This window comes from Bombina bombina, chromosome 4 (genome assembly GCF_027579735.1).
Source record: "Bombina bombina isolate aBomBom1 chromosome 4, aBomBom1.pri, whole genome shotgun sequence".
Lineage (NCBI taxonomy): Eukaryota > Metazoa > Chordata > Amphibia > Anura > Bombinatoridae > Bombina > Bombina bombina.
In genome coordinates this window covers 172,907,585-172,919,863 of record NC_069502.1, presented here as the reverse complement: position 1 = coordinate 172,919,863, position 12,279 = coordinate 172,907,585, and the positions used below count along the sequence as shown (strand labels likewise).

At 39.3% G+C, this 12,279-nt stretch overlaps 1 protein-coding gene across 1 annotated transcript in view; it reads left to right on the top strand.

Annotated features, from left to right (window-relative positions):
• The window catches only part of CPSF3 (cleavage and polyadenylation specific factor 3), a 99,638-nt gene that overhangs the window by 79,977 nt on the left and 7,382 nt on the right, over positions 1–12,279 (top strand). The window contains exons 14-16 of the mRNA XM_053709703.1: positions 817–911; positions 2,246–2,333; positions 9,064–9,136. Coding sequence (XP_053565678.1) covers positions 817–911; positions 2,246–2,333; positions 9,064–9,136 — 256 coding nt within the window. The remainder of the gene's footprint in view (positions 1–816; positions 912–2,245; positions 2,334–9,063; positions 9,137–12,279) is intronic.

Sequence of the window (12,279 nt, the reverse complement as noted above, 5' to 3'; positions counted from 1 at the left end):
AACGCACAACACGACAAACCTTGATGCAGATGGGCTACAGCAGCAGAAGACCACACAGGGTGCCACTCCTGTCAGCTAAGAACAGGAAACTGAGGCTACAATTCGCACAGGCTCACCAAAATTGGACAATTGAAGATTGGAAAAAAACGTTGCCTGGTCTGATGAGTTTCGATCTCGGCTGCGACATTCAGATGGTAGCATAAACAACATGAAAGCATGGTTCCATCCTGCCTTGTATCAACGGTTCAGGCTGGTGGTGTAATGGTGTGGGGGATATTTTCTTGGCACACTTTGTGCCCCTTAGTGCCAATTGAGCATCGTTTAAACGCCACGGCCTACCTGAGTATTGTTGCTGTCCAATAGAGCACCTTTGGGATGTGGTGGAACGGGAGATTCGCATCATGGATGTGCAGCCGACAAATCTGCATGGTATTGGCTCACCCATGTGCATTGCTGTTTATTTAACAAATTATACCAAATTATGAAGCAAATTAGACAATAGAAGTAAATTGTAAAATTGTTTAAAATTGTGTTTTCTATCTGAATCATGAAAGAAACATTTTGGGGTTTATGTCCCTTTAAGCAAAGAACATGAAGTAACATGAAACATCTACAGTGCCTATATAATTAATTATACATTTTATTTTATATAAATAAAAAGTGCTAAGTTTACTAAAGTGCTGCTTTTAATGATTTACATAAGCAACTTGTATTGGGCCTACAAGGTTGGAAAGTTTATTCTGCTCTTAGCGCTAGATCTGCATAATGAGAAGGATTCAGTTACATATATAAGTTCGCTTTTTGCCCCTGTTCTAGGAGAGGTGGAGGAGATTGATACAAATGAAAAGGATGCACTAAGGGTATTCAAGGCAGTCACTGTGATAAAGGAGCCAGGCATGGTGCTTCTGGAGGTAAGTGGTTATCTGACACTACACAAAGACTCGCTGTATGCTGTGCTGTCACCTGGCCATACAGTTAAAAAGATTTATTACAAAAATAAACATTCAAAACTGAACTGTAATACCTGTCTTTTGCACTTGATTCAGCAGTTACACTACATTAATGTTTGTATACACTTTATTGGAACAATATCATTCTTTGCAATGGAAATATCCGTACTTGTTAAAAATTGCAATAAAAAAGGATTTTAAAAAAAATATTATTTTGAAATTATAGCATTTTAGGAGGTCAAGTTTAAATACCTACAGTATATATAGACTTCATAAGTCTTTAGTCCTAATATTTGTATTTAAGGGTTTGCACTATATTAAAATTTATTAAAGGAAAAGTAAAGTCATAATTAGACATTCATTATTTAGACAGAGCTTTCCATTTTAAACAACTTTAATTTGCTTCCTTCTCTTGTTATCCTTTTCTGAAAGGTTTATATAGGTAAGCTCAGCAACAGCAAAGAACCTAGGTTCTAGCTGCTGATTGGTGGCTGCATATCTATACCGATTGTTATTCGCTCACCATTGTGTTCAGTTATAAACCAGTAGTGCATTGCTGCTCCTTCAATGATACCAAGAGAATGAAGTAAATTTTATAATATAAGTAAACTGGAAAGTTGTTTAAAATTGTACGTTCTACCTAAATCATGAGAGAACATTTTTGGGTTTCATATCCTTTTAATATTAGATTGGCTGTAATGTATTTGTTTTTTTTCTCCCATTTCGTTTCTTTAGTTAGCTTTTGGTCTAGGTTTAGCCTTTTGCAAACAGAAGTATCTTGTTTAGGATGCTTTTCATTTCTTTGTGTGTTAAAATAGTGGATCTGAAGCAGGTGTTCATGATAATAATGTGAACATGCACTTTTTAGAAATGAAAGTATTTACAGAGTTGAAATGATGGACATATCAGGCATTTTTATCCCGGATACGTAATGTAGGTCAGTGATCGACAAGTTCCTAAAACGTGGAGGCCACAGATCAATATTTTTAAAGCTTTAATAGCCACATATGTATTTATTGCTTTTAAATACAAAGAATAATATATTTTCTAAAAATGGGAAGTAGCACAGGGCCAGTTTTTTTTGGGGGGCCTCAAAAACTATAGCACATTCCTGTTTTAGCTCAAGACATTGGCAGACAGTTGGCAATCCCTGATATAGCTGATCTTTTTGTTAACTTTTCCCTTTTATAATAGGTAATGTAAACTCTCTACAATGGAGTAAAGTCATTTTTGACAAAATACTTTTCTAGTACATGTCCTTTTATTTCAAACGTATGTATTTTTATATTTCTCAGTGGGTGGCAAATCCTTCAAATGATATGTATGCCGATACCATAACAACAGTGATCTTAGAGCTACAATCAAACCCAAAAATACAAAAAGGTAAAGTGATTAGAACATTGTTACGCTTTTGTATAGATCTGAGAAGAATCTGTACATCAAGAAAAATGCTGTGTGAAGGTGTCTGTTCTAACAAGCAAATGTCTTCTTTGATTTTTTTCTGAATGTGAAAAGGTAGTAATAATTGTCACCAAAAGACAAGGGTTGTACTGTTTGTCAGTAATGGGAAAAAAACAAGAACAAGCTGAAATGGTATATAAACAAAGTTGGAAAAATAAAGTTCAGCTGTAAAATGTCATGTTATGATGGTGCTATTGCCATTGCCACGTGCCAAGTAGTTATTGCCACTTGCAGTAAACTGTTCACATATAGTGTGGTAATTTAACCCTTGCAGCATAACAAAATGTCAGCACATTACTATAGCTGTTTGTGACATATATTTTCTAAGGAAAACAGATACAATTTTACATTTTGTTTAGCTAAACAGATAGTAAAATCTTTCAAAAGTTAGGTGATTTTCTCTTGTAAGATGTATCGAGTCCACGGATTCATCCTTGTGGGATATTCTCCTTCCCTACAGGAAGTGGCAGAGAGCACCCACAGCAGAGCTGTCTATATAGCTCCTCCCTTAGCTCCACCCCCAGTCATTCTCTCTGCCTGCTTAAAGGGACATTATACACTCAATTTTTCTTTGCATAAATGTTTTGTAGATGATCTATTTATATAGCCCATAGTTTGTTTTTTTTAAATAAATGTATAGTTTTGCTTATTTTTAAATAACATTGTTCTTATTTTCAGACTCCTAACCAAGCCCCAAAGTTTTATGTGAATACTGTCAGCTACCTTCTCCAGCTTGCTCCTGTTTGTGTAAAGGGTCTTTTCATATGTAAAAGAAGGGGGAGGGGGGAGTGTCTTATTTGCCACTTGCAGTGGGCTTTCCAGCTGCCTTTTCAACAGAGCCAAACTGACAGCTTCTAAGTAAGTTTTTAAACAGTTTTATACTGGATTTTTATATCAGTATCTGTGCATCTTATTTTTTATAGTAGTGTATATTTTATGCAGTTATATGAAAATGAGTGTATACTGTCCCTTTAACTGCTAGGAAGGGCAAAGAGCTGTGTGGTGACAAAAATGTTAATTTTTTATTTCTCAAGCAAAAGTCTATTATTTTAAATGGTACCGGTGTGTACTATTTACTCTGGCAGAAAAGGGATGAAGATTTCTGCAAGGAGGATGATGATCTTAGCACTTTGTAACTAAGATCCACTGCTGTTCTCACAAGGGCTGAAGAGTACTGAAAAACTTCAGTTGGGAGAACGGTTTGCAGGCTAAGCTGCATATGAGGTATGTTCAGTCTATATTTTTCTAGACAGACTGTGTTAATTCTAGAAAAGGCTGGCAATATCCCCATGAGGGAAGGGTAAGCTGTATTCAGACACTTTGATAGGAATTTCAGCTTGCTTGAAGGGCTCATTAGTTACTGGTGACACTGTTAGGAAAAAAACGGTTTTTATTCAGTGAAAGTTGCAATTATAACGTTTTTTGAAGGGACTAAAGGGGTCATTGTGGCTTGTTTTTGAGTTTTGTAACTCACATGGTTAATTAAGAGACACTCTGGTGTTTCTCTGATAGGCCTCAAAACATCTAGTGAGGTGGGAGGGGCCTATTTTCGCGCCTCAGTTGCGTAGTTTCTTTTCCTCTGAGACATCTTTTCCTGAGGTTCCTGCTGTGTTTGAGGGCTGTAAAAGAAGTTTTCTTCCCAACAAATCGTTCTGAATGGCAGGAAGGAGCCACAGTAGAGCTGTGGCAAGGTGCTGAAAGTCTTTTTTATCGGTTTTGACGTTTTTTCAATCCGGTTTTGCCATTAAGGGGGTTAATTGTTTATTTGCATAGCTGTGCAAAGTCACTAAGTCTTTATGATGCTACTGTAAAAATTTCGTTAAGTTTACTGCTTTTTTACACTGTTTTGCAGAATTTGTGCAGCTTTTTTTCTCTTAAAGGCACAGTACCGTTTTATTTCTAAGTGTTATTTACTTTGATTACAGTGTTTTCCAAGCTTGCTTGTTAAATTACTAGCCTGTTTAACATGTCTGACACCAAGGAAAATCCTTGTTCAATATGTTTGGAAGCCATTGTGCAAACCCCTCTTAGAATGTGTCCCAATTGTACTGATATGTTTATAAACTATAAAGAACATATATTAGCACTTAAAAATAGAGCAATAGATGATTCTCAAGCAGAAGTAAATGAGGGTTCGCCATCTAGCTCTCCCCAAGTGTCAAAACCAGTGACGCCAAGTACCTCTAGTGCGTCCAAATTCTTTTACTTACCAAGACATGGCCACAGTTATGAATACAACCCTCACAGAGGTTTTATCTAAGCTGCCTGGTTTACAAGGAAAGCGGGACAGCTCTGGGTTTAGGAAAAATGCTGAGCCGTCTGACTCTTTAGTAGCCGTATCTGATAAGCCCTCACAATGCTCTGAAGTAGGGGTGAGGGATTTGTTATCTGAGGGAGAAATTTCTGATTCAGGAAAGACTCTTCCTCAGACAGATTCTGATATGACGGCCTTTAAATTTAAGCTTGAAACCTCCGCTTATTGCTCAGGGAGGTATTAGCGACTCTAGATGATTGTGACCCTATAGTGGTTCCAGAGAAATTGTGTAAAATGGATAAATACTTAGAGGTTCCTGTTTACACTGATGTTTTTCCAGTCCCTAAGAGGATTGTGAATATTATTACTAAGGAGTGGGATAGACCAGGTATTCTGTTCTCTCCCCCTCCTGTTTTTAAGAAAATGTTTCCCATATCTGACACCATGCGGGACTCGTGGCAGACAGTTCCTAAGGTGGAGGGAGCTATTTCTACTCTGTCTAAGCATACAACTATACCTATCGAAGACAGTTGTGCTTTCAAAGATCCTATGGATAAAAAAATAGAGGGTCTCCTGAAGAAAATTTTTGTTCATCAGGGTTTTTCTCTCCAACCTATTGTTCCTGTAACTACTGCAGCTGCTTTCTGGTTTGAGGCTCTAGAAGAGGCTCTTCAGATGGAGACTCCATTAGAGGAGATTATGGACAGAATCAAGGCCCTTAAGTTGGCTAATTCTTTTATTACAGATGCTGCATTTCAACTGGCTAAATTAGCGGCAAAGAATTCAGGTTTTGCCATTTTAGCATGCAGGGCGTTATGGCTTAAGTCCTGGTCTGCTGATGTGTCATCTAAATCTAAACTTTTGAACATCCCTTTCAAAGGAAAGACCCTATTCATGCCTGAACTGAAAGAGATTATTTCAGACATCACTGGAGGGAAAGGTCATGCCCTTCCTCAGGATAGATCAAATAAGATGAGGACCAAACAAAATAATTTTCGTTCCTTTCGGAACTTCAAGGGTGGTCCCGCTTCAGCTACCCTGGCTGCAAAGCAAGAGGGGAATTTTGACCAATCCAAGTCAGTCTGGAGACCTAACCAGGCTTGGAACAAGGGTAAACAGGCAAAGAAGCCTGCAGCTGCCTCTAAGACAGCATGAAGGGGTAGCCCCCAACCCGGGACCGGATCTAGTAGGGGGCAGACTCTCTCTCTTCGCTCAGGCTTGGGCAAGAGATGTTCACGATCCCTGGGCTTTAGAAATTGTGTCCCAGGGATATCTTCTGGAATTCAAAGACTCCCTTCCAATGGGAAGATTTCATATTTCTCGATTGTCTGTAAACCAGACAAAGAGAAAGGTGTTCTTACGCTGTGTAGAAGATCTACATACCATGGGGGTGATCCGCCCAGTCCCAAAAGAGGAACAGGGGCTAGGGTTCTACTCAAACCTGTTTGTGGTTCCCAAAAAAGAGGGAACTTTCAGACCAATCTTGGATCTCAAAATTCTAAACAAGTTCCTCAAAGTTCCATCATTCAAGATGGAGACCATTCGGACTATTCTGCCTCTGATCCAGGAGGGTCAATATATGACTACCGTGGACTTAAAGGATGCGTATCTACACATCCCTATTCACAGAAATCATCATCAATTTCTCAGATTTTCCTTTCTACTCAGGCATTACCAGTTTGTGGCTCTTCCCTTCGGGTTGGCCACGGCTCCAAGAATTTTCACAAAGGTGCTAGGGTCCCTTCTGGCGGTTCTACGACCTCGGGGCATAGCAGTGGCGCCTTATCTAGACGACATCTTAATTCAGGCGTCGACGTTTCAGCTAGCCAAGTCTCACACGGACATTGTGTTGGTTTTTCTGAGATCTCACGGGTGGAAGGTGAACATAAAAAAAGAGTTTTCTCTTCCCTCTTACAAGAGTTTCCTTTCTAGGGTCTCTGATAGATTCGGTAGAAATGAAAATATTTCTGATGGAGGTCAGAAAATCAAAACTCTTAACCACTTGCCGAACTCTTCATTCCATTCCTCGGCCATCAGTGGCTCAGTGTATGGAGGTAATCGGACTCATGGTAGCAGCAAAGGACATAGTTCCTTTTGCCCGCCTACACCTCAGACCACTGCAACTATGCATGCTCAAACAGTGGAATGGGGATTATGCAGATTTATCTCCTCAACTGCATCTGGACCAGGAGACCAGAGATTCTCTTCTCTGGTGGTTGTCTCAGGACCACCTGTCTCAGGGAATGTACTTCCACAGGCCAGAGTGGCTCATTGTAACGACAGATGCCAGCCTGCTAGGCTGGGGTGCAGTCTGGAACTCCCAGAAAGCACAGGGCTTATGGTCTCGGGAGGAATCTCTTCTTCCGATAAACATTCTAGAACTGAGAGCGATAATCCAAGGTCCGTTCACGCATCCAAATCTAGTTTCTCTGCGTCTGACTGCTTGGAGATTGAACGCCTCAAAGCGTGGGTTCTCTGAGTCGGTCATTGATACCCTGATTCAGGCTAGAAAACCTGTCACCAGGAAGATCTATCATAAGATTTGGCGCAAATATCTTTATTGGTGTGTATCCAAAGGTTACTCGTGGAGTAAGATTAGGATTCCTAGAATATTGTCTTTTCTCCAAGAAGGTTTGGAGAAGGGATTATCAGCTAGTTCTCTAAAAGGGCAAATATCTGCTTTGTCTATTCTACTACACAAACGTCTGGCAGATGTCCCAGACGTTCAAGCATTTAGTCAGGCTTTGGTCAGAATTAAGCCTGTATTTAAGCCTGTTGCTCCGCCTTGGAGCCTAAACTTAGTCCTTAGAGTTCCGTTTGAACCTATGCATTCCATAGATATTAAGCTTCTATCTTGGAAAGTTTTGTTTTTAGTTGCTATCTCTTCGGCTCGAAGGGTTTCTGAGCTATCTGCTTTACAGTGTGATTCCCCTTATCTTATTTTCCATGCATATAAGGTGGTTTTGCGTACCAAACCTGGGTTTCTTCCTAACATTGTTTCTAATAAGAATATCAATCAAGAGATGATTGTTCCTTCACTGTGTCCTAATCCTTCATCAAAAAAGGAACGTCTGTTGCACAATCTTGATGTGGTTCGTGCTTTAAAGTTCTACTTACAAGCAACTAAAGATTTCCGTCAAACATCTTCATTGTTTGTTGTTTATTCTGGTAAGCGGAGAGGTCAAAAGGCTACGGCTACCTCTCTTTCCTTTTGGCTGAAAAGCATCATCCGTTTGGCCTATGAGACTGCTGGACAGCAGCCTCTTGAAAGAATTTCTGCTCATTCTACTAGAGCTGTGGCTTCCACATGGGCTTTTAAAAATGAGGCTTCTGTTCAACAGATTTGTAAGGCGGCGACTTGGTCTTCGCTTCATACTTTTTCCAAATTTTACAAATTCGATACTTTTGCTTCTTCGGAAGCTATTTTTGGGAGAAAGGTTCTACAAGCAGTGGTGCCTTCCGTTTAAGGTCCCTGTCTTGTCCCTCCCTTTATCCGTGTCCTAAAGCTTTGGTATTGGCATCCCACAAATAAGGATGAATCCGTGGACTCGATACATCTTACAAGAGAAAATATAATTTATGCTTACCTGATAAATTTATTTCTCTTGTGATGTATCGAGTCCACGGCCCGTCCTGTTTATTAAGACAGGCGTATATATATTTTTATTTTTAAACTTTCAGTCACCACTGCACCCTATAGTTTCTCCTTTTTCTTCCTAGCCTTTGGTCGAATGACTGGGGGGTGGAGCTAAGGGAGGAGCTATATAGACAGCTCTGCTTTGGGTGCTCTCTCTGCCACTTCCTGTAGGGAAGGAGAATATCCCACAAGTAAGGATGAATCCGTGGACTCGATACATCACAAGAGAAATAAATTTATCAGGTAAGCATAAATTATGTTTTTTGTTACCATGCCTGACAGTCTTTCTAAAGTTTTTTAATATTATTGGAACTTATTTGTCATGTTAATAGGAGCTAATTGATAACTGCTTGATGCAGGAGTATTCATGGACGTGCTCTTTTGGAGAGCAGTCGAAAACCTTTTTAAAACATTCAAGGCCAAAGTGCTGCCTTTAATCATAACTTGTTTTTTTTAACAGTTAACTTTTCTATATTTAGCAGACTCCCAAGCGTTAATCCTATACTGTCCTCTCAGATGAAGTTTTTAGTTTTATGATAACATCACAAACATTTCTAGATATTGGTCTTCATTTACAAGGGAAGGATATAAAGTATAAGACATTACAATGGATATCTACAGTTAAGTTATTTAAGACATTTGTATTTTTTTAATTCAAGCAAATGTTTTATGTAATCACTTCATTTTATGTATTATAACTGAGACATTGCTGCCTGTAATAAGCATGAAAGTAAAACATTTATTTTTTATTTTATTTGTAGCTGTTAAATCTCCCAAGGTTAGCAAAGATATTGACATGGATGCATATAGCAAGAGGCTGGAAATTATGCTACAGTAAGTGTCATCAGCAAAAACTGCTGTAAAGTGATAAAACTGTGTCTGTATGTATGTGTATATATATATATATATGTGTGTGTGTGTGTATATCAAAATAACAAGAATATTGCATTGAGCAATGATACTTTTTTTTTATTGGACTAACTATACATTTATAAGTGGTTTAGTTGTCAACTTATAAATGTATAGTTAGTCCAATAAAAAAAGTATCATTGCTCAATGCAATACTCTTGTTATTTTGATATCTAAATCTCTGGACTAACACGGCTACTCCAATCAACGTGACTATATGTATGTATGTGTGTGTCTGTATGTATGTGTGTGTATATATATATATATATATATATATATATAATATCAGAAACAGACCTTGCACTCGCTGGATTTTTTAACAAACTTTTTTACTTGGCAAAATTAGTGACGTTTCGGGGACAGTGTATCCCCTTCCTCAGACAGTGAATGCTTCAAACATTGGTGAATTTATACAAACTAACAAATAACCCCTCCCCCCAATTAGCAAAAAAACCCACCAAAAGTGTTGCTATGGTGACCATATGTCACAAAGTGAACATCGTATATAAGTTGTAATATAAGCAATCAATGCTATGACAGTGAAGATGATCAAATTAAAAGACCTATAGCAGTATGAACATGGTAAACAACTTAACATTCCACAGTACTGGTAATCTTAACATACCCCTAATATCCGTTATTATCCGGGGAGCCAACCAATATTGAAAGCCTTATATGTTGTTACCTAGGTGGTCAGGCATAAATTACACACTCAAAACCTACCATGATTGTAAAACAAACAAAGATCTAATGTAGATCGCCGTGTACCACGCCACCGCAACTGCACCCGCACTAGGTAGAGCAGACAAACCCGGAAGTGCATCGGCCGGTCACGTGTGTGGCCATGCACCAATCACTCGGGTTGCGGTTGGGGTTGTCATGGCAATGGGTCACAACGATCCAAATAGCAACAAAGAAACAAGTCAAACAAATTAGCTACTAAGCATAACATTGTAATAGTACACATCAATCGATACTTGTACTAGAGACTTCCTGATAAAACTGCTAGACCTGAGCCTACGCCTCAACTATTTCAGGTTCGAGGGAAAGTACCACCAACAAATATCAGGTACGGCCATGGGATCAAACGTGGCCCCCTCACTGGCCAATCTATACATGGAGCACTACGAACTACATGTGATGAAGATATACCAGAATCCAGGAATGATATACTACAAACGGTATATAGACGACCTGCTAATTATTTGGAGGGGTACAGCTACTGAGTTGGAAAGATGGTTTGAAGAATTGAATTCACTCAATCATCCAGTGAAACTCAAACTCAAACAAGATTTGGAAAGTATTGAGTTCCTGGACCTAAACATCTTCAAAACAGAGAGTGGTTATTTGGGTACCTCGTTGTTTAGGAAACCCACGGACAGGAATTCTATCCTACACGCCACAAGTAACCATCCGACTGCACTCCTCAGGGCTATTCCGAAAGCCCAACTGCAGCGGGCCGCAAGAAACAATAGTGATGAGACCAGAAGACACCAGCAACTTGATGAGATGCAGCAATGATTTGTACAACGAGGATATAATCTGCACCTTGTTAAACAAAGTAGAATGGGAGTGGAAAATGATACCACGATGTCTACCCGAACCGATCCTAAAGACGAGCAGCGGATGACCTTTACCACGGTATATAGTCCTTCAACTAGAGCCTTAGGTACAACACTAAGAGAACACTGGCACATCGTACAAGGTGACCCCTCTCTTCCATTCAACAAGTGGCAACCTCCGAGAGTGGGTTACAAACGTGATAAAAATTTAAAAGATCTGTTGATGCTCACGGATCCCACCCATTGCTACAACCCTGAGACATGGTTGACACAGAGAAAGAAACCAGGATGCTATAGGTGTGTGGGATGTACCACCTGTAATGCCATGATTCCAGGACCAACGTTTGGACATCCCCACCGCAATCAGAGGTTCAAGATTAGGCATGTGCTAACGTGCACCACCTCTCATGTGGTATATCTACTAAATTGCAGCTGTGGGCGGTTCTATGTGGGAAAAACAACTGACGATGCCCGGACCAGGTTCGCTAACCACAGATCATCCATCAGAACGGCTCTTAAGAAGGGCTCTAGTGATCAACCTGTGGCCCGGCACTTCGTGGAGAAAGGCCACGGACTCCATGATCTGAGATTCACCCTAATTGATCATGTCCCCCCATTAAGGCGGGGTGGTGATAGGGATACACTGCTCCTACAAGTTGAGGCCAAATGGATCTTTCGTTTGAATACCCTGCAACCACATGGACTTAATACTATGTTTGACTGGCATTGTTTTTTTGTAAATTAGATCCAGCCCTTATGGAGACCTGCCTTATTTACCATGGGAGTCCATGTTATCCTGATTTTTTCTACTTGAGAGTCCACACTCTATTCGATGTTTTGTTGGTTATTGGTTTACCTCTCATTCTCCTCTCGCTGTTTACCTTCTATTCTGCCTCACTCGTGGCTTGTTGATACTATTCTGTTCTTTTTTTGTGTTTTTCTTCTTTTGTTTTTCTCTTCTTTCTTTGCTTCTTTTCTTTCTTTTTTTCCTTCTTTCTTTTTCCCCTCTTGTTTCTCCTATTGTTATTCTATTGTCTTTGTTTGCCTTTGGTGTCTATTCTTATTTTTAATTTTATTTTCATTTATTTTTTCAGTTTTTTTCCCCTTTTTTTCCCAACTTTTTTTCCCATTTTTTTCCCCATTTTTTTCCCATTTTTTATTGTTGGTTTGGTTTACCTTGTATCACAATGTATAGTTGGTGTTTGCATTTACTTTGGTTTATTCTTTTTTTCGGGGTGTTTGGTACTCTCTCTTGGGAAGGTTCATGGGTTATGCCATCTCAGATCACCTTCTTTAAATGGGTGGTATTACCGTGTATAAAATTTGTACATACCCTTCATCATGGTACACTGTGTATATTGGATAGTAAATGTACAATAGTGGTATAGTCCCTGTAGCAGCGTCCACTACGATAGATATGCGCTTTAGGGTTAATGTATGATATTAATATACCCCCATTATAGTACGGCAGGATTGCTATGCTATATATATTATTGATTGGTTATA